The sequence below is a fragment of the Fundulus heteroclitus genome, unplaced genomic scaffold (assembly GCF_011125445.2).
Source record: "Fundulus heteroclitus isolate FHET01 unplaced genomic scaffold, MU-UCD_Fhet_4.1 scaffold_36, whole genome shotgun sequence".
Taxonomy (NCBI): Eukaryota; Metazoa; Chordata; class Actinopteri; order Cyprinodontiformes; family Fundulidae; genus Fundulus; species Fundulus heteroclitus.
The window spans coordinates 102301-124554 of NW_023396770.1; the positions used below are offsets into that span (position 1 = coordinate 102301).

General features: G+C 42.2%; 1 protein-coding gene across 1 annotated transcript in view; it reads right to left on the reverse strand.

Moving 5' to 3' along the window:
- Positions 1 to 9848: 9848 nt before the first annotated feature.
- The window catches only part of LOC105921809 (meiosis-specific, MEI4 homolog (S. cerevisiae)), a 60792-nt gene continuing 48386 nt past the window's right edge, over positions 9849 to 22254 (reverse strand). The window contains exon 5 of the mRNA XM_021313608.2: positions 9849 to 11063. Coding sequence (XP_021169283.2) covers positions 10818 to 11063 — 246 coding nt within the window. The 3' untranslated portion in view covers positions 9849 to 10817. The remainder of the gene's footprint in view (positions 11064 to 22254) is intronic.

A 22254-nucleotide genomic window follows, 5' to 3' on the forward strand; every position in this document is an offset into this window, starting at 1 on the left:
GAAAGTACTCCTGGGTCAATGTGAGCTTCTGTGCTTTCTGTGTCTCTGCTCTGTCTTCTCTAACATAGAAAGTACTCCTGGGTCAATGTGAGCTTCTGTGCTTTCTGTGTCTCTGCTCTGTCTTCTCTAACATAGAAAGTACTCCTGGATCAATGTGAGCTTCTGTTCTTTCTGTGTCTCTGCTCTGTCTTCTCTAAGCCCCAGTGGGTGGAGGCAGATGAGCGTTGACACTGAGCCTGGTTCTGGTTCTGCTGGAGGTTCTCCTCCCTGTTAAAGGGGAGTTTTCCTCTCCACTGTCGCTTCATGCATGCTCAGTATGAGGGATTGCTGCAAAGCCATCAACAATGCAGACGACTGTCCACTGTGGCTCTACGCTCTTTCAGGAGGAGTGAATGCTGCTTGGAGAGACTTTGAAGCAATCAACTGGTTCCCTTATTAGGGTTGGGAATTGAAAAGATTTTCACGATTCCGATTCCCTTATTGATTCTGTGAAACGATTCGATTCCTTATCAATTCTCTTTTCGATTCCAATTTGGGGAAAAAAGGAGAACAAACAGTTTGATGATGAGTATCAACTTTGTTTACTTAACTATCACACGACCTTACAAACTAACAAGGTCAAGATGTCCATAGCAAATGTGCAACTGGAGTAACATTTATATTTGTTTAAATAAATAAAGGAATATAAGAACAAACTTAAATACAGTAGATGAGCAAATACATTTGTTGTGACAGTTGCTTATTAATCTTTCTTTAGAAAACCTCAGTCATCTAAATCTAACAGAGAAGGCCTCCGTTTAATGAAAAAGCATTACTGTACAATTTTGGGAAATAAACTCATCTCCCCCTGATTTAAATAAACGAGCGTCACCTTTCTCTCGCTCCCTGAACTGTGGAGCAACTTTGTAGCATGTTTCGTTACATCCATTGCAATGCCTAGAATCATGTAAGAATTCCAGCTACCAGTAGTTCTAATTAAACATGCTACCAACGAAGGGCTGGATTAACGATAAAGGCACACTCCCTTAATAACCCCAAAGAGAGGTAGGAAACTGGTTTATTTCCAGAGATGGCATATGGTTTACTGGGCACCACATTAAGCACAGCCAGTGATGTCAAAATAGCTACTTACCACCAGAGTTGCCTTCCATGCTGGTCGTAACTTTAGCTTCTGTCCGGTAAGAATCAAAAACACGGCATTCGTTAAAGTGTATGCCATGATGTGTGCGCAGGTGTTTCTGCCTGTTGGATCTATTTCCTCCCGCGGATGTATATGCCATTTTGCAATGATTGAAAAGCACATCGTTGCCATCTTTCTCTTCCTTAAAATGAAGCCAAACTTTTGACCACTTTACCTGAAGGGGCGGCATTTTTTTGTTGTTTTGTTTTTCGCCTGGTCACGTCGTACTTGCTTACTTTTTTAATTTTTTTTTTATTTCCTTTATTTAACCAGGTAAACCCCGTTGAGATCTGGATCTCATTTTCAAGGGGGACCTGGGCAGAAATGTGCAAAAACACTACAACCTGGTTACAAAAATAAAACCAATTAATACATATGCACAAATATAAAACAATAAAAACAATTTAAAAGCAGTGACACTGTTTCATACAAGCTTGTTGTCTATCTTTAAGAACCGCTTGAAATAAGTCCAATGAAATAGTTTCTGACATCTTGAGCTCAGACTGGAGCTGATTCCACGCTATAGGAGCCGACACACTGAATGCTTTCTTTCCTTTATCAGTTCGAACACGAGGAACATGTAGAAGGATAAAGTCATTTGAGCGTAAAGCATGTGAACTACTAGATCTATGCAAAAGAGAGCTTAAGTAAGTTGGTATTAGTCCAAGTAGAGATTTATAGATCAGGATCATCAAATGATTGTTTCTCCGAACACTTAAAGGAGGCCAATCAGCTTTTGCATACAAATCACAATGATGTGTCAAACGTCTTACTGAATGCCGTGTGCGTAACTTGCATAAAAAACGTGACGTAACTTGTGTAACCTGCTACCGTTGTGCTGTTCAGAGCTGCACGACGGAATCGTAAGGAGAATCGTTACGCGAGCTGCCAAACGGAGCCATGGAATTGGAACACACGGAACCGGTTCTGAACAGGAACCGGTTTTCGATTCCCATCCCTATCCCTTATATAGGAAATTTTTGACCAATCTGTATAATATGATTGATTTTGACTTTGTAAAGTGCCTCGAGATGACATGTTTCATGAATTGGCGCTATATAAATAAAATTGAATTAAATTGGTGTCGTTGGAAACTAGAGGCTCTTACCTTTCCAACAAGCGGTCTAAGGTCATTCTCTGACCATTTGCGGTGACATAGTTTCCGTGCGTAACATATTTAGATACGGTTGCATTGGTTTACGCACGGCTGCAAGCGCAGATTGCTCCGTTTGTTCAAGAATCTTTTTGTTGTTTTTTTCTCTCTCCATCCATCCATCCATTTTCCAAACCGCTTTATCCCTCATGGGGTCGCGGGGGTTGCTGGTGCCTATCTCCAGCTGTCAAATGGGCAAGAGGCGGGGTTCACCTGGACAGGTCGCCAGTCTGTCGCAGGGCAACACAGAGAGACAAACAACCTTTCACGCACACACTCACACCTAAGGACAATTTGGAGAAGCCAATCAACCTAACAGTCATGTTTTTGGACTGTGGGAGGAAGCCGGAGTACCCGGAGAGAACCCACGCATGCACAGGGAGAACATGCAAACTCCATGCAGAAAGACCCAGGGGTGTACTCGAACCCAGGACCTTCTTGCTGCAAGGCAACAGCGCTACCCACTGCACCACTGTGCAGTGTGCTGTTTTTCTCTCTCGTGATCATCAAATATAGTAATGGCACAGAAGAAGATAATTACTGTTTAAGAAGCTTTAGAGGATTTATTTTGGCTATTTTTGTGATACAGTTGGAAAGAGTCTCTTGTAATCAGAACTCCTATCTCTGGCGGACTTTAAATCTTTTATAAATGACAGAGTACAAAGCATGATTGGATGTTGTGACTGCACTTTGTAAACTGATAATTTCACTGTGTGTGACGTATTCAAATGTGTATTTGAGCTGCCATCTTGGCCAGGTCAGTCTTGGAAAAGAGGTTTTGATCTCATTGAGTTTTTCACCTGGTTAAAAAAAGGAATCTATATATAAGAAGCTGAGTAAAGATCTCTGATGACAAAAAGCAGCATGATTACAGCTGTCAGTCCCACTTATGATGATGAAACAGTTTTCCTACTCCACCAAGACACATTAAACAGCAGCTCACGTACTAAGTGGCCCAGTTCTGTTCTCCAATCTGTGCTCGCTCCCTGCTTTACTCTCAACAGGATATGAAAGATCAGGAGATGCCAGAAGCCCACCACAGGCGGGGGCGATGGTAATCGGTTCTGCTAAACATCGGCTGCTGGTCATTCAAGATGTCAGAGGCAACCTATGTATTTATACTCAAATCATTGGTGCCTACACAGAATAACCAGCTGAGACAAGAGAGTTGGTCCTGATGGTGCCACTTGGTTTGTGGGTGAGACAGGGTGATATTTAGAAAGACCTGCCACCAACTTTTTTTTAATCACAGCTATAAATGCATCAAATAGCAACATGTACTTCGTTTTGCTTTCCATCCTAGTCCTATAAAGATCTGATAATATTTAAAAGCAGATGCTTTGATATTCAATAAAGGAAGCTGTAGCACATTTTCTTAGGCAAGGCAAATTTATCTGTATAGCACATTTCAGTACAAAGACAATGCAAAGTGCTTTACATGATTAAAACATAGGAAAATTGTCAAGAACTGTTCTGCTAAACCCAAATTCAGCCACACACAGAGTTTCCTCTTCAGCAGTTTAAAAGTGATGAATAGTGGATGAGGTGAACCAGAGAGGTGAACGGGTCTGGAGCAGGTGGATGATGGCGGTGGGAGCGGAAGGAGCTGGAGGAGCGTGGGTGCTGCACAGAGAGCCAGGTGAGCGCATGGAGCCAGGTAACCCACTGGGCTGAATGGGGAGCGCACAAGTCCCCAGGAAGGCCAGCAGGGAGAGTTCTTGGTGCTGGAGAACAGCAGGCGGGCACGAGGAGGGTGAGTGCAGCAGGCTTGAGGCAAGGGAAACAGCGAGGAAGGCGGCGAGGGACGTGAGGCAAAGGCTGGAGCAGCAGGTGAGCGGAGTTGAGAGACGTTCCAGCGGGGATGAGCAGACTGGAGAGAGTCTTTATAGTAGGGCTTGCAGGTGGACTGAGTTTCCTTAATTAATGATGGCAGGTGGAAGTGATCAGGTGTGGAGTGGAAGCTGGGTTGTATGGAAGGAGGAAGGTGCCAGAAACTGTTCAGGGTGAGGCAGGCAAAACTAAACCCTGACAAAAATAAAAAGAGAATAAAAGCAAGTTGGAATAAAATGTGGAAAAATGTAAACAAAATAAAACACGGGGAAATGGAAACTAAAAGCAAATATAAAAAAACAGTTGGACTACAAACTTAAACTAATGATGGTTCAGTAAAACAGTTTAACTAGAACAATCAAAGATAATCCTAAACAAATGTTACCCTGAGCTACCTCTATAGTTATGCTGCTATAGGCTTAGGCTGCTGGAGGACATCAGGGTCTATTTCTCTCACTCTGCTGAGTTCTCCTACTGCTCTCCAGTTTTGCATTGCATTAAAATGACTGTTGTTATTTCAGTTTTTAACTTTTTGCTCTCTCTCTCTTTTCTTCATAGAAGGTACACCTGGTCTGGTGTTCTGTTAGCTGTGACATCATCAGGGGAGGCAGATCATCCTCTATTACCATCTAACATAGAAAGTACTCCTGGGTCAATGTGAGCTTCTGTGCTTTCTGTGTCTCTGCTCTGTCTTCTCTAACATAGAAAGTACTCCTGGGTCAATGTGAGCTTCTGTGCTTTCTGTGTCTCTGCTCTGTCTTCTCTAACATAGAAAGTACTCCTGGGTCAATGTGAGCTTCTGAGCTTTCTGTGTCTCTGCTCTGTCTTCTCTAACATAGAAAGTACTCCTGGGTCAATGTGAGCTTCTGTGCTTTCTGTGTCTCTGCTCTGTCTTCTCTAACATAGAAAGTACTCCTGGGTCAATGTGAGCTTCTGAGCTTTCTGTGTCTCTGCTCTGTCTTCTCTAACATAGAAAGTACTCCTGGGTCAATGTGAGCTTCTGAGCTTTCTGTGTCTCTGCTCTGTCTTCTCTAACATAGAAAGTACTCCTGGGTCAATGTGAGCTTCTGAGCTTTCTGTGTCTCTGCTCTGTCTTCTCTAAGCCCCAGTGGGTCGAGGCAGATGAGCGTTCACACTGAGCCTGGTTCTGGTTCTGCTGGAGGTTCTCCTCCCTGTTAAAGGGGAGTTTTCCTCTCCACTGTCGCTTCATGCATGCTCAGTATGAGGGATTGCTGCAAAGCCATCAACAATGCAGACGACTCTCCCTGTGGCTCTACGGTTCTCCAGGAGTGAATGCTGCTTGGAGAGACTTGATGCAATCAACTGGTTCCCTTATATAGGAAATTATTGACCAATCTGTAAAATATGATTGATGTGACTTTGTAAAGTTCCTTGAGATGACGTTTCATTAATTGGCGCTATATAAATAAAATTGAATTGAAATGCGTTTTAATCTGGATCTAAAGGAACTCAGGTTTTCAGCACTTTTACAGTTTTCTGGGAGTTTGTTCCAGATCAGTGGAGCATAGGAACTAAATGCTGCTTCTCCATGTCTGGTTCTGGTTCTGGTTCTGGTTCTGCAGAGCAGGCTGGAGTCAGAAGACCTGATTGGTCTGGAGGGTTGATGCCCTGATAACAAGTCTGTGATGGATTTAGGTGCTAATTCAGAACCGGGTCCATGTTCTCTACGTTCTTAGTCTTAGTGGAAGGACTTCAGAACCGGGTCCATGTTCTCTACGTTCTTAGTCTCAGTGAGGACTTCAGAACCGGGTCCATGTTCTCTACGTTCTTAGTCTTAGTGGAAGGACTTCAGAACCGGGTCCATGTTCTCTACGTTCTTAGTCTTAGTGGAAGGACTTCAGAACCGGGTCCATGTTCTCTACGTTCTTAGTCTTAGTGGAAGGACTTCAGAACCGGGTCCATGTTCTCTACGTTCTTAGTCTTAGTGAGGACTTCAGAACCGGGTCCATGTTCTCTACGTTCTTAGTCTTAGTGAGGACTTCAGAACCGGGTCCATGTTCTCTACGTTCTTAGTCTTAGTGGAAGGACTTCAGAACCGGGTCCATGTTCTCTACGTTCTTAGTCTTAGTGAGGACTTCAGAACCGGGTCCATGTTCTCTACGTTCTTAGTCTTAGTGAGGACTTCAGAACCGGGTCCATGTTCTCTACGTTCTTAGTCTTGTTTTTATTCAGTTAAAGAACATTTTGTCTCCTCCTGCATTGATTTCTTCTATTTCCTCAGAGGCTGAACTGGTTCATAGTCACCTGGTGACATGGTGATGTAGAGCTGTGTGTCGTCTGCATAGTGATGGTAGCTGATGATGTTTATGATCTGAGCTAGAGGAGCATGTAGATCTAGAACAGGAGGAACCCAGGATGGAACCTTGGAGAACCCCACATGTGATTTATGTCATCTCTGATGTAAAGTTACCTGCTGACATTAAAAGTCCTTTAAGTACGATTTAAACCAGTGGAGAGCTGGAGCAGAGAGGCCGACCCAGTTCTCCAGATGTTCTACCAGGATGGAGTGATCAAATTAAACACCTTGATCAGGGCGGTCTCTGTACTGTGGTGAGGAAACCTGACTGGAAAACATCAAAGCGGCTGGTCGTTGTTAAGAAGGTGTTTAATTGTTGAAACTCAGCTTAACAGGGATGAAAAGAAGTATTCTTTAAAGTAAAAATCTTGGTGTTATTTTTGACCAAGACATGTCATTTAAATCCCATATTAAACAGGTTTCCAGAGTTTCCTTTTTTCACCTCCGGAATATCGCCAAAATTAGAAACATTCTGTCCAGGAGTGATGCTGAAAAACTAGTCCATGCATTTGTTACTTCAAGGCTGGACTATTGTAATTCTTTACTATCAGGAAGTCCACAAAATGCAGTTCAAAGCCTTCAGCTGATCCAAAATGCTGCAGCAAGAGTTCTGATGAAAATCAACAAGAGAGATCATATTTCTCCTGTTTTAGCTTCCCTTCATTCACCAGAGCACCGAGGCAGACGCCAGGGGAACCAGAACCCAGATGCTCAAAGGGACCCCAGAGGGGCCAACACAGGAAATCTGCCTCCCTCACCCAAGGGAAACCGCCACCAGCCATAATGCCGAAGCCCTGGGGAGCTGCGAGGACGAGGCAGCGACGGCAGAGCGGATCCGGCCATGGGCCCCAGGGACCCGAGGCCCCAGGGGCGCCCCGCCCGCTGCGGGGGCCCCGACCAAGCCACGGGGGGCCAATCTTTGACCTCTATAATGTACTCTGTGAAGGATTTTGTATTGTATTAGTTGTAAATTTGGGTGTCTAGTCATTATTAAAGTTCTTAGACATATCTTAGCCTAGATGTTTTGTTCAAAGCTGACTGATAAATCCTCTTCCCATTTCATAATAGGAATTAAATTTATATTTCAGTCAACAAATCCTCTCTAGTGAAACTTAACTAACACTACTAAGCTAAGGAACTATGTACACACAAAAGAAACAAAAGACAAAATGAAGTGGTTGATCATCATCATCACCAGAATACTGATCCTGGTTCACTGCAGATCTCAGTTAAAGAACCAAAGGTTCGATCCCCACTGCCTGCACTCTGGGTCCCTGAGCAAGACCCTAACCCCAGATTGCTCCCCGGGCGCCACACATGGCAGCCCACTGCTCCCCCAGGGTGATGGGTTAAAAGCAGAGAACATTTTGTTGCTTTGTACTTGTTACAGTGCAATGACAATAAAGTTGAATTCTATTCTATTCTTAAAGAATGTGAATTGAGGTTAAATTATCTCAATTCATAACATTTGGTTTCAACCCATTCACAATGCAAATTTTGAGTTAAACAAAACATTATTTGATGAAATAATGTACAGAATGATGCGGCCCGCATGGCTGGCTGGTCCCCCAGGGCGGACCCTCTCCTTGAGAGTCCACCAGCAAGAATAATAAAATAAGTAAAGTGCAGCCTGGCCTCATAGCAGGCACCCTGCTGTGAGAGGCTGTTTCTGCGTGGATGTGTGAAATTCCTTTGCTTACAACCCACTTTGATTTCTCCTCAGGTTATTCTAAATTCAATCTAATTTTTGCCCATGGCCTGTACCAAAAGAAGAGATATTAAATAATCTAGTTTAGACAGTGTCCTGTACAATTTAGATGGTAGTTTTGGGGTAGGGTTTAGATCCAGGAACTCTAATATATTTATTGGAATTTGTAAACCACCTTTAATATCCATCCATTAATTTTCTGACACGCTTATCCCTGCTGGGGTGGTGAGGGGTGCTGGTGGCTATCTGCAGCTGTCAATGGACAAGAGGCGGGGTTTAACCTGGACAGGTTGCCAGTCTATCACAGACCACCTTTAAGATGCTTAAATTTATTTTTTATTATAGATTTACTTTGTTGATATTCTAAATAATTTTTTATTAACACCATATAGAATATTTAATCTATCAAATGTGATAAACTCAGTTCCTCCAAATACATGTTCCAGGTATTCAATAGCTTTATTCCTCCAGCATGGAAAGTTTATGATATTATACTTTTGTAGGATGTCAGGATTATTCCAGATGGGTGTACGACTGCATGGGATAAGTGAAAAAGCATTCTAAATAAACTATTTAACTTTCCCTGTTTATTTCTCTGCCAAACCTGACTTTGATTTTGACTTTGAACTTTGATTATGATGTCAGTTTGACAGAAAGCAGACTTTACTCTGCTTGGTCGACCTTGCAGATGCTTGTGAGTGTCTGAGCGCCATGCGGCCCACATGGGTGGCTTGTCTCCCCAGCATGGACTCTCTCCTCGAGGGTCCACAGGCAAAAAGAGAAAGTCAGGCACCCTGTCATAGCAACGGCACCCTGCTGAGGGGGGGGGGGGGGGGGGATTTCCTTGGTGCCTGTAAAAGTCTCAAATTTCTTTGGTTACAACTCAGTCTGATTTTTCCTCATGGCTAGATTGCAGAACAGTTAAGTATTCAACAGAACTGTAGTTATTAATTGGCCTGGGACTAATTAATAAATCAGACTGAAAGATGGTTGCTACTCCTCCTCCTCTTCCCGTAGATCTGGGAATGTGGCAATTGAAATAATTGGAGGGAGTTGACTCATTTATACTAATGTAGTCCTCTTGTAGCCAGGTTTCTGTGAGACAAAACGCCAAAACGGGCATGAAGGAAGCCATCTACGTTAAGAGAAAAAAAAACCTTAAACAGAGGAGGAGGCCTTAGGTTACATCTGTCAAAAACTTACAACACAGCTATAGAATTAATCCCAGCCAATCATCACCTCAGTTCTCACCCTCATACGGGTGATCAAAACATCGTTCCTTTAACGACCTGTTAACGGACCTGTTTCTGTTTAATCTGCATGTTATCTAAGCCATTACAGGCCTTTGTTAGGCAGTAGTATAAAGCTTGGTACTCATCATTTTACTCGACCTTTTGAATTGAGAAAGCTTCCTGGAGAGGAAGCGAAACGTCTTCAACTACGGAAAACAAGTCCAGTTGTTTTGTTTTTTACCTTTTTTTGGAATGACCATGACCTGATGACTGAGAATCTTCACCAGCAAAACGCCAAAACAAGTTGTTCTCAGACGCACCTCAGAACAGGAGTAAAAAGGGGAACATCGGGTAAATTAAGGAGGAATTCAGACCAAAACATTGCAGTCCTACTTTATATAGAGAACTAAATGAAACTACAAGGCATATTTCTAAATATGTCTCCTTTAAAACTCTATATACATTCAGTCCATTTCATATAAAGGTGTTCTAACTAAACCACCCCTGCAGAATTTCCTGCAGGAAAGGCCTGAACAGCATCTGTTCAGGCTTTGAGAACACGTTGGTATCTGGGAGGCATGAGGAGAGTGTGTTCCCCTCCTGGACCTGTTCAGATGGGCAGACGTCTCAGTCTTTACATGCTGTGATCACCTGTTATGTTTATTGCCATAAAATGTATCTTGTTTAAAACATATAATTTAAGAAATACCTTTTATCAAAAATTCATACCTCTTTACAACACTTTTAGGGTGAATAATAAAAACTCTCAATGATGAATCATTGTTTAATTTCTCCAGCAGAAAAATCAGATCTTCTTGTTGTTCTTCTGGTTGCCATGCCAACCAGTTGGATCCAAGTGCAAACAATGCAAATGTGTGGTTGCTAAGCAACGTCAGCATCTTTACCAGAAACTGTCGGCGCCGCTGCTGCGGAGGTGAAGGCAGCACTGAGACAATATGAAGCACGCAATTTTCACGTATCGTCACAGGTCAGCCAACCGACCCGAGGCGAAATCTGGGGTCGAAATTCTAAAACCTTTAATTTTAGATGTTGTTCAGGTGATAATTTGAACATAAGGATCTCTTCGCCTTTGTTTGGCTCTGAAAATTGAGTCACAAATCAATTTTTGAAATCAGTCAAGAACCTTCATAAATCTGTTGAGTAAACAGAAATCCAGCAAAATCCCAGATATTTAAATTTCCTAGTAGAATAAAAACAAGTTATGTTCAAAGATTTTGAACTATGTGGGAAAACAAATTGTTTTTTAGTTCATTTTAGACCCATTTTAACCTGTTTCCAGGTCCAATATTTATTCATCTTCTGAGACAGTTTAAACCAAATGTAGAATTAAATTCAGTCAGTTTTCCAACAAACTCCCTTATTCCCTGTCAAACATGTTATTTGGTTGTTGTAAGCAGGTTTCCGATCCTCCACATGTAGATGGAAAACAGAGGAAATTCCTCGGATAAGAAAAAGAGGCGATGCTCCAGGTGATGCAGGAAGATCATCTTCTCTGACTCCACATCTGCCCTCCACCAAGGTACCTCTGCGTCCTGCAAGAGTCTCTCCAGAATCCAGAGAAGGTGGAAAGAGTTCTGGTACTGGTCCATGGGGAATCTTCTAAGGACTGAGCTTTCCTGCACCTGCAGAAAGATAACAGACATTTTCTAAGTGAAAAATAAATATTTCAAAATCTTCAAACTAAGATAAGTGCTGCTGATTCTGCAAACTCCAACAAATGGTAAATGGTAAATGGACTGAACTTATATGGACAAACTCCAACAAGTCAATATTGTTTAAGAATTTAAAGATTTTCTTGCTGATGGTTCAGTCCCACCAACAAAGTTCTGACACTTCTATCCAAAGCAGCTTACAAATAAAGATATAACAATGCCGTTAACATTACAGCACACAATAAGCTAGTAAGGAGGAAGCCCACTAGTCAGGTTCTGTCACAGAAGAGAGAGTAGCTGTAGAGCGCAGGCAAAGAGGGCGGTCCAGAAAGAGATGCTGCAGTAGGAAAGAAAGGGACGCAGAAGGACAGATGGACAGGAGCGCTGTGGTTCTGTAGCGCTGCGGTTCTGTAGCGCTGCGGTTCTGTAGCGCTGTGGTTCTGTAGCGCTGCGGTTCTGTAGCGCTGCGGTTCTGTAGCGCTCTGTATGTCACTCCACCATTGTGGACTGACAGGTGAAGAGAGAACGGATTGTCTCCTGCGTTTTGTGGCTGCTGTTCACTGAACAGTGATCGAGTTGCCAATGTCTTCAAACATGAAGAGAAGGTTGAGATGCAACGATTCAGGAAAATCACACTACAGTTGTGGAATTTATCAGGATACATGATATACTGTCACTTCTTCAGGTAAATCTGGGGCCTCAGGTACACACCAAAAACTTGTGATGCATTTTCTTTAACCCAAGAAGCACCAAACCCAGAGTTTTTCACGATTTTGAGCTTTTATAGTTTACCTGTACAAGGAAATAGAATCACATTTAGCCTCATACTACAGTGTAAGTGACCTCAATATGATAGAAACAACATCCATTAGATGGAAACTGTGAATATTCCTGTTTTAATTCAATGGGATTTTATTTATACAGCACCAATTCACAAGTGCCATTTCAAGGCTCTCTGTGAACTAAATTTTATCAAATCTTCCAGTCAGGCTGGTCAAAAAATGGTCACTCTAAAGCAGTGCTTCTCAATTAGTTTTTGACATATTTACAACAAAGAAAATCCTCACATGGAGTTTGCCATATCACAACATACATTAGCAATAAAGTCTTTGTTGCTGTCAGTTATGGAACTGTAGGCAAAACGTTTGTCTGAGTTTCTCTACCAGCTGTGACTGAAGATGGTTAGCAGTGTCATTTACACGTGGAGTGACAGCATCATTGGACAGGGATAGTTTTTATTTCTGCATCATCTAGCAAGACAGAAACCATGTCTAATGCTGCAGTCAGTATGGACTACTCTGCTAGTTCATAGGGTTTTTGCACAGAGCAATTTTGTTCACCACCTTATATGATGCCAAAAGTGTTCGCTGGTTTACTTTGGTTCACAAAGTGGGATGAACGTTGCCTTTATTCGGTAAACACCGTCTATCCTCATTTCCCACCACAGTCACAGTGAAGCTGAGCGCTACATGCACTTTGTATGCTACATGCACATATTTCCTCGTCTTAAGCTTCAGGAGGCTGTCGTTTGTCTCATTATTGCTGCCTCTCGCCACCTTTTTCATCCCTGTTAAATATGTTTCCATGGTGTCTCTCGAATGTTTGTTCGTCCCACTTCATATTTACTGCTCTGTGGTATGTATATGCAAAAAACCCACCAAAAAACAACTCTACACTAACACCATGGAGTGCACCCAACTATTTGAGAAGTACAAATGGTAAATGGCTTGTACTTGTATCGCGCTTTAACTAGTCTTGACGACCTCCAAAGCGCTTTACACTACAGTTCAGTCATTCACACATTCACACCCTGACGGTGGTGAGCTATGTTAGTAGCCACAGCTGCCCTGGGGCAGACTGACAGAGGCGAGGCTGCCATACACCAGCGCCACAGGGCCCTCTGACCACCGCCAGCAGGCAATGCGGGTGAAGTGTCTTGCCCAAGGACACAACGACAGAGACAGTCAGTGCAGGGGATCGAACCGGCAACCCACCAATTGCAAGACGAACTCCCTAACCTCTGTGCCACGTCGCCCCTATGTTATAGCTCTAAGGAAAGCCAGCAGGTTGCATCAAGTCTCTCCAAGCAGCATTCACTCCTCCTGAAAGAGCGTAGAGCCACAGTGGACAGTCGTCTGCATTGTTGATGGCTTTGCAGCAATCCCTCATACTGAGCATGCATGAAGCGACAGTGGAGAGGAAAACTCCCCTTTAACAGGGAGGAGAACCTCCAGCAGAACCAGAACCAGGCTCAGTGTGAACGCTCATCTGCCTCCACCCACTGGGGCTTAGAGAAGACAGAGCAGAGACACAGAAAGCTCAGAAGCTCACATTGACCCAGGAGTACTTTCTATGTTAGAGAAAACAGAGCAGAGACACAGAAAGCTCAGAAGCTCACATTGACCCAGGAGTACTTTCTATGTTAGAGAAGACAGAGCAGAGACACAGAAAGCTCAGAAGCTCACACTGACCCAGGAGTACTTTCTATGGTAGAGAAGACAGAGCAGAGACACAGAAAGCTCAGAAGCTCACATTGACCCAGGAGTACTTTCTATGTTAGAGAAGACAGAGCAGAGACACAGAAAGCTCAGAAGCTCACATTGACCCAGGAGTACTTTCTATGTTAGAGAAGACAGAGCAGAGACACAGAAAGCACAGAAGCTCACATTGACCCAGGAGTACTTTCTATGTTAGAGAAGACAGAGCAGAGACACAGAAAGCACAGAAGCTCACATTGACCCAGGAGTACTTTCTATGTTAGAGAAGACAGAGCAGATACACAGAAAGCACAGAAGCTCACATTGACCCAGGAGTACTTTCTATGGTAGATGGTAATAGAGGATGATCTGCCTCCACCCGCTCAAATGTTGTGTTGTTGCATATTGATCTAAAATCCGTTTAAAACTGAGAAGGCCAAAATGGGGGGAGGGCCCAGCACAGTCCACCCCCTCTCTGGAAAATAGATGGTGCCAGTGCACCCCTCCTGTGTGGCAGCATGATGGAGCAGGCAGAGGGAGGAGTCTGGGGATGGGGAAGAATAACTGGGGAGCAACATGCCCTAGCAGGAAGCCAGCTCCCCCGCTGACTCCAATAGGCACATCCGTTCTCCGAAAACTCACCTGGAGAGGGAGGCTCCTCCAGCTGCACCACCATAGGCCAGGGGGCCAGAGACAGGCAGCAGGGTCAGCAACAGCCAACTGCAGACTGAGGCCAACACCACTACCCCTGAACCCACCCTCCGGACCTCCCGGGTCCAGAGGGTGGGCGGGTGTCTGGGGTTAGGAGTTAGCCAGCCTGCACGAACCATGCAGACCCCTGTTCCCTGGATAGAACCAGATCGAGAGCTGCCATGAAACACGACCGGGACAAGGAGTCGGACATGGAGCCCTCGAAGCTACCCGACCCCCACGAGGAAAGAACATTTTTATTAAACCCACCTCAACACTAACATTCAAACAACTCTGACACCCAGGCTGGGTTTGCTGCAGCGCTGAGTTTCACATGGCGGAGACCCGACTACGATCCAGAGCCGCCTGCTCCAACAGCCACCATCGTTCGATAGTGCTATGCGCGTTATTAACGCATTAATATGGAACATTAATGTCGATCTAATGGTGTTTTTGTATAATGGGATTAACCGATTTCATCAACTGATCGCTACAGCAACCCCTAGCGTCCCGGAGGAATAATCGCATTAATAAAATAAAGCGTTCCTAAAGTTTACTGAGCAAATCATTCTTTAAAATTAAGTTTGTTTAACTCAGGATTTGCATTGTAAATGAGTTGAAACACATATCAAATGTTGTTCTGAATTAGTTACGCCAATTTAACCTCATTCCACTTTCTTTATGATGAATATCTAAATAAAGTTATTTATTAAACATCAAATAACCTGTGTAATAATGATTGTCAGAAGTGGAGTTTTTGCACTGGCTGCATTGTTATGTCCAATTATTTCCCCTTGGCAAAAAACAGCAACACTTGAAAATGTATTAATCCAGAAATGATAAGAGATTTAATTGTGGTTTGATCAGCCTCTCCTGACAGAGGTATCTGTGGCGTATCTGCGCTCCTCCAGAAAAGGACAGGCCTTTCCCGACACTTCCTTGTGTGGTCAGGGTGGGAGAGAACCCAGTGGCTGTTTGGTTCTGATCACTGGGGCGTTGTCCTCGGCTCCTGTACCAATTAGTCCAATGTTTCTCCGCTGCTCCCTCATGGGGCATGTGTCCACTCCTCCACCATCGCGTTTGTAGGCCTCTTTCGAGACGCTTTCTTTACAACGGAGCTCCATGCTTGGGACTGGAGACGCGCGTCCTCACTGTCTCCCGGTGGCTCTGATGCCGGAGCCGCTGGTGTTTCCACCTCTGCAGGTGCAGCCGCTCCGCCCATTTGTTCAGGTGAACCGCAGACACTTAATAGCTGCCAACTGTCGATCCATAGCCGCTGAACTGGAACCGAGGTTTTCATCCACGCTTGCTTGAGTCTCCATAGCCGCTCTCAGGCCTGCAGCATCCATGCTGCCTAACCGACAGGTGGCAGCTCATCCAGGTAGGGTGAAGCAAACCTGGGGATGTTCTTTCTCCACATTCGTTTAGCACGTTTAGGCAGTCTTTAATGTTATCTGCGCCATTAAGGCCTTTCTGCCTGATGCTGCGTATAGAAGTCATGCAGTTTTCAAACAGTAGATGCTTGGACTCTTTAATCCACTCAGATGAGAAATTGCTTGACACTAACAATATAATTTCATCTTCTGTCAAAGTTTTCATTTTAATGATAATGACGTTTAAAAGTTCATCTTCTATGATCACTCTCCCATCTGTGCATTTATACAGAAAAATCTTAGATTTTGTATGAGGGCCACCAGCTTGGAGCTCCTCCAGCCTGCACTGCCACACCCGCCGCCATTAATTAAATTATTAGCCACCCTGCATAGTTTTTATGTATGAGAGTCCAGTACTGAAGCTGTAGCATTCCTCTGGCTTGTTAGATTAAATATGTTAGAGTACAGTTTCTGTTTCAAGAGTCATTTCATACTAAAGAAGTCTAAAATAAAGAAAAACACTTTTACTGGGTAAAGAACCGCAACTGGATGCGGGTAATTCTTTACAATTTCAGTTCAATTTCACATGTTCTAGATTTTATAAATTGTCTATAAAGATTTTATTTCTTACAAGCCTTTTGTAATCCTTTTGTGAACCTTAACTTGTCCGTATAGTGTTTTCTCTTCCTCCATTCCAGTTTACCAATCCAAGTTCAGCTTTGAATGCCTAAGTTTTCTGGTATTTTTCATTGTGAATACATTTATGCTTTTCCTTCCTCTTTCTACAGATTTAATGGCTCACAAAAACAGGGCAATTATCAGCAATTTTAGTTACAAGCAGCCCACTTTTTAAACTGCATATATTCTCAATAAATGTGGCTGAGTAAATTGTTACTCTGCAGGGATTAGCAATCGGTTATTAATGACTCAATGTAAACATAATTAAATCACTTTGCTCTTTTGAGTTAAGAATATAGATAACATCTCAAATAAACATGACTTTACATGGTTAAATGTTTATACGTTATATAGAAAGTTCCTGACGACATAATGTGCAATAAAAGATTTATTAATAACACAACCTACACCAGAAAGCTGGAGCCTGGCAATATAGTCTACCACACCCCGTGGAAGGTGAACATAAGCTACGCCAACTCAGAAAAAAATAAAGAGTATGTCCTCCTGATTTATGCAAGGATATTATTCCTTAAAGTAAAAAGATGGACACTTAAGCTTCTTATTAGTGGCTTTACTGTGTAACCAGCTGTCTCCTGGTTAGGACCACTCAGTGAAGCAGAGACGCTGTGACCTTCGGTCTGTAGCTTCAGTCAGCGCTAACCAACATTTAGGCCCCACCAGGATGTCCCTGTTCTCAGCGCTCACAAACAGGCAGCGTCAAAAGTTAAAGATTCACAACCAAAGCTTTCTGACAGAGGGATCCATTTAGCACAAAAATGTTTCACTCAAAAAAAGTGATTGGAAACAAAAAAAAACAGGTCTGGTAAACAAAACTTTAAATTCAAAAACAAATGATTGAATAAAGGTTTAAAAAGTTATCATCAAAAATATTTTTTTATTGAATAATAAAAACCATAAATCCAGGAGCCTTTGTCAGTTCTGGGGGGGTCGCACTAGAGCAACCAGAGCGAGCCTCCAGAACTAGGGGTGTGCAAAATAATCGTCATGACGATGCATCGCGATTCTAATTTTTGCGATCTACTGAATTGATTCTTGACAGAAAGTAGCGATTATTTATTTTATTTATTTATTTTTTTCTCCCCCAGTGTCCTGTCTGACAATGTGGCAATAAGAATTGCTGTCTCAATGCCAAATAGAGCTCAACAGATTTTCCTTTCACAAGTGGAGCAATTCATTTAAAAAAATGAATAGACCATTTCACGCGTGACGTCAGCGCTACATAGACAAAAACAGAACTGCTCTTGCCTACCACCGTGACAAAACGGGTGAATTAGAGCGTACTTTTAGTTTAATCTTAGAATCTAAACAATGCCTACGACTTGTTGTGCTCCTGGTTGCACACAGACGCATTTCAAACCGTCGGATGTACGTTTCTGTCGTTTACCGAAGGACGAAGAAAGACGAAAGAAATGGATAATTTCAATGAAAAGAGCATAGGCAGATAATCCCAATGGACTGTGGCAGCCATCATACCACGACAGAATTAGCAGTCTACGCTTCATCTCCGGTAAATACAACTTAATTTTGCACTGGTCATTGTTCTACTTCTCATTATATAAATAAAAAATAAGGATATATACTTAAGTCAAGACATAAGATTAGATTAGATTAGATTCAACTTTATTGTCATTACACAGGTACAGGTACAAGGCAATGAAACGCTCGTTTCATAATAATATACGTACATGTACAATGTATGAGGCACTGACATCATCAGAGTCAGATTTACTAATATATAAACTCTACAGAGTAGACTCATTGCAAAGTGCTGAAGGAGACTGATTGAGCCAAATCAATTCACCAAGAGACATGGAAAAATATTGATTATTTGATGAAAAAATAAAACCAAATTATTTGTCATTTGATTGGTAACAGTTTATGAGTTATGATGGATTTCTTCAGTTTTAAAAGTCTCTCAGTCTCAGTGGAGCTCACTGCCAGGGAGGAAAGCCTTCCTTCATCAGTCCTGTTCCGGCTGAATGTTTAGAGTCTTTTTAGTGCTTTACTTGTTTAGTATAACTCGCTAATAAAACATCCATAACTTGCTGTTACTCTACAGTTTTGGGATCAGGAGCGGTGCCCCTTGAGCGCCCCCTGCCTAGAGGCCAAGGAACTGCCGGCCTCACCTACAACCAGTTCTCTGCTGGGTTAGGGTTAGCAGCACGAAAACATGTTACCTGCTCACAGTTTGATGACCGAAACACAATAAGCTATCCACATATATTAAATTGTGGAAAATCAGTTCATAACTGTTTGAACAATTGAATTTATGATCTAGAGACAGGAAGATGCATTACAGAATGGAAGTAAGCGCAGTTAACATGGGATTGCGCAATCCCAGGGGAGGCCAAGCTCCCTGCGGCCTCACCAGCTTCGCTATCAAGCGCCACCAAGGAATTATGTGAAAAATAGCAAAAAGTCTGCAATTTTAAAGAGAATATGATAAAAAAATTAGGAATTTTGATAAAAAATAACTTTTATTACAAATGACTGAGTGAATCACAATTTATATTATGTTATCATCATTATATATTTTCTTTCTTTCCATGATGACAAGTGAGGCCTGGCCTCACTTCCCTCCCCTGACTGCACGTCACTGCTGTATATGTCGCCGTATGGAACCCTTGCCAGCATTTCACAGACTCGCTCCGTCCCTTTAAGCTTTTGTTGTGTGGATCTGGCAATCTGATACCATCAACCATCAACTTACTCTTATAACAATCTTGTGATACGTTATCAAAAATACGTTGAGAACTCAGTTTCTTTGTTTGCGTCCGCCATTGTGTTCACCTTTTGCCTAGCAGTCAAGCAGGCATGTGCGAAAAACCCGGATCAAAATAAAAACAATGAACTGGTCTATAACTAAAATTGCATGAATGGTTGGCAAACATCAGCCAAAAACAAGTGGAATAAAACTTAATTGGTTTAAAGGACCACTGAGGCCATGTAAACGGCACTGAATATCCTTATTTTGTTATTTTAAGTTTTACAAATCCTAAGCACTTTTTGTCAATGTTTCCACTCCAGTAATAGTAATATTTGTGTCCAGTAACAGTAATATTTGTTTTCATGGCAATACCTCCAAAAGTCGTTTCAATAAATACAGCTATGTATGAATTCAGTTTCTTTCAGTTATGTATCAGTTAAAGACACTATCCAGATCATACTCAGCCAGTCAGCCTCTGGTAATGGCTGTATTTTTTTCTAACAGTGTTCAGTGAAAATATCACAATGCATCACAATAATTCAAGTATCGTGATGCATCGTGATAGAATCGGATTGCAGCATGTGAATCATGATTTGAATCGAATCGTGACTTCTTTGGCAATACCCACCCCTATCCAGAACTGACAAAGACTCGTGGATAGTGCTCCCCTGATGCTTTTCCCCATTTTTAGCCACAGCAATACCTCCTCTAATCATTGTGTAGGAGCGAGAGCTGGTCAAACACAGGCTTATAAAATAATTAGAGCCTTCACTATTGGGTTTCTGAAATTTTCTTAATTTTTACGATCCACAACTAACACATCTTTTCATTTTTAAGCTATATATTTTTTATTACTTTATAACCTAAGTATTTGTTTCTCAGAACCGCTCCAAACTGACCCGTTATTCTGATGCACGGTTTTTTCATCTGTTGCATAAATCTGTGTTTGAATTTCTCTGTTTTTGTGTGTTGGTGAAAAACAAGCAGCAGATGGCTGTCACAATGTGACAACTGCATTTGGACCGGTCGGTACCGGGTTAGGTCGGGTCAGTCTCAACATGTCAATATGGAGCTTGTTGTCCTAATGAACCCAGAAAAAGGTGTAATCAGCAGCACTTCAAAACTCTTCAGAAAGTGTGAAATCTTGGACTACCAGACCTTAAAGCCCTAAAAGATTATTTTCAAAACACTCACTGGAGAATAAAGCTAGGATCTCTCCATGCAGCTCAACTGTGCTGATGCCATCAGATTTAATAGGATAAAGCAGCATATTAGACACCGACGTTTCTAGAGGAAAACAGGGGTTGGATGTGAAAGTGCTCCTGTAACAGGAACATTCACTCCAAACTCTGGTCACTGCTCGTACTGGACTGAAACTGAAGGGACTTCACTTTTTTATTAAGGAACGTCTGGATCAGAAGAAGCAAAACCAGCAGTAATGAGGGATGGACCAGACATTATATGGTCTAAAATATAAACATGTGAGGAAACAGTGACAGGAAGAAAGCCACACACTGCAGCTTCATTTTTTCTCCAACTGCTGCACTTCATAATGTTCTTCTCACATCAGTGCACAACAATCACCCTTTAGAAACTACATTTTTACTGATGACCAGCTATCCCAGTAAAAAGAGCCAACTTTACGTTACAATGTCAAGTTATAGCAGTGTGTGTGTTCTGCTATAGCCCTGGGGACAGGGTGGGCTGCTTTATGGCACAGAGGCTGAGGAAAGGAAGTCCAGGATGTTCCTGTTTAATCTCGAAGCTGTCAACCACACATGCCTGAGATATTTATGAAGCCTTGAGGCCGGCTTGGACAGCAGAGATCAATAAGTGGAGCTCCACTGAGTTAAGAACCTGAAAAGAAACGAAGGATCAGGAGGTTTTCTCTGATCCAAACTGATTGAAGAAATATCCAAGCTGGAGAGAACATCTTCATCACTGAGATGTGGAAGATGTTTCACAAACAAGTATAGTTTCCTCCAGTCTCCTTTTCAGGACAACGTCAGGGACAAATGATGACTCCATAATACTGCTGCTAAGCTCCAGAGCTCTGTGAGCTATAAAGATGAGAAGTCTAAGGCTCACTGACAGATGGAGAGAGGACGAAGAAATATCTCAGACTTCACAATGGAGTAGAAGAGTGACGAAGAGCTCTGAACGTGAATTAACAACCAAGCTTTATTGTCATTACGTGTTGCCATGATGACATTTTGGTGGGACAGACACTGGCTCACAAGGGACATAAATGTGACGCACAACAGCAAAACTATGAACAAGTCGTCTGAGCAGAAACAGAAAAATGTGAAAAACCTTCCATTTCTGAGAAAATAGTCATTGTCATTTCATTGTGAAATATGCTAGTTGAAGTTGTAAAGAGAATCCCTGAATGCTTTAAATTACCATTTCAAACATTTTAAAACGGTAAACTGTGTTTAAAACAGGATGTTTTCAGCTTAAAATCCTCCTAACCGGTATCTGCATGTCAGGGTGTGGAAAGCCACGGCTCTTTTGTATGTCGCCTTTGTGTGGCTTTGCTCATGCTTTTGCTAATGGGATGGGATTAATTTCCACTGTTATGCTGATGATACTCAGCTATATTTATCCATAAATCCTGATGAATCCAATCAGTTACTTCGACTGCAGTCATGTCTTGATGACATCAAAAGCTGGATGACTTTAAATTTCCTGCATTTAAATTCTGACAAGACAGAAGTTGTAATCTTTGGACCAGAGTCCTCAAAAAATAAAGTTCTTATTCAATCACTTAATCTGAATGGCATTAACTTGGCCTCTGGTAATAAAGTTAAACATCTTGGTGTTATTTTTGACCAAGACATGTCATTTAAATCCCATATTAAACAGGTTTCCAGAGTTTCCTTTTTTCACCTACGGAATATCGCCAAAATTAGAAACATTCTGTCCAGGAGTGATGCTGAAAAACTGGTCCATGCATTTGTTACTTCAAGGCTGGACTATTGTAATTCTTTACTATCAGGAAGTCCACAAAATGCAGTTCAAAGCCTTCAGCTGATCCAAAATGCTGCAGCAAGAGTTCTGATGAAAATCAACCAGAAGGATCATATTTCTCCTGTTTTAGCTTCCCTTCATTGGCTTCCTGTTAAATCAAGAATAGAATTTAAAATTCTTCTTCTAACGTATAAAGCCCTTAATAATCAAGCTCCATCATATATCAGAGCTCTGATTACCCCGTA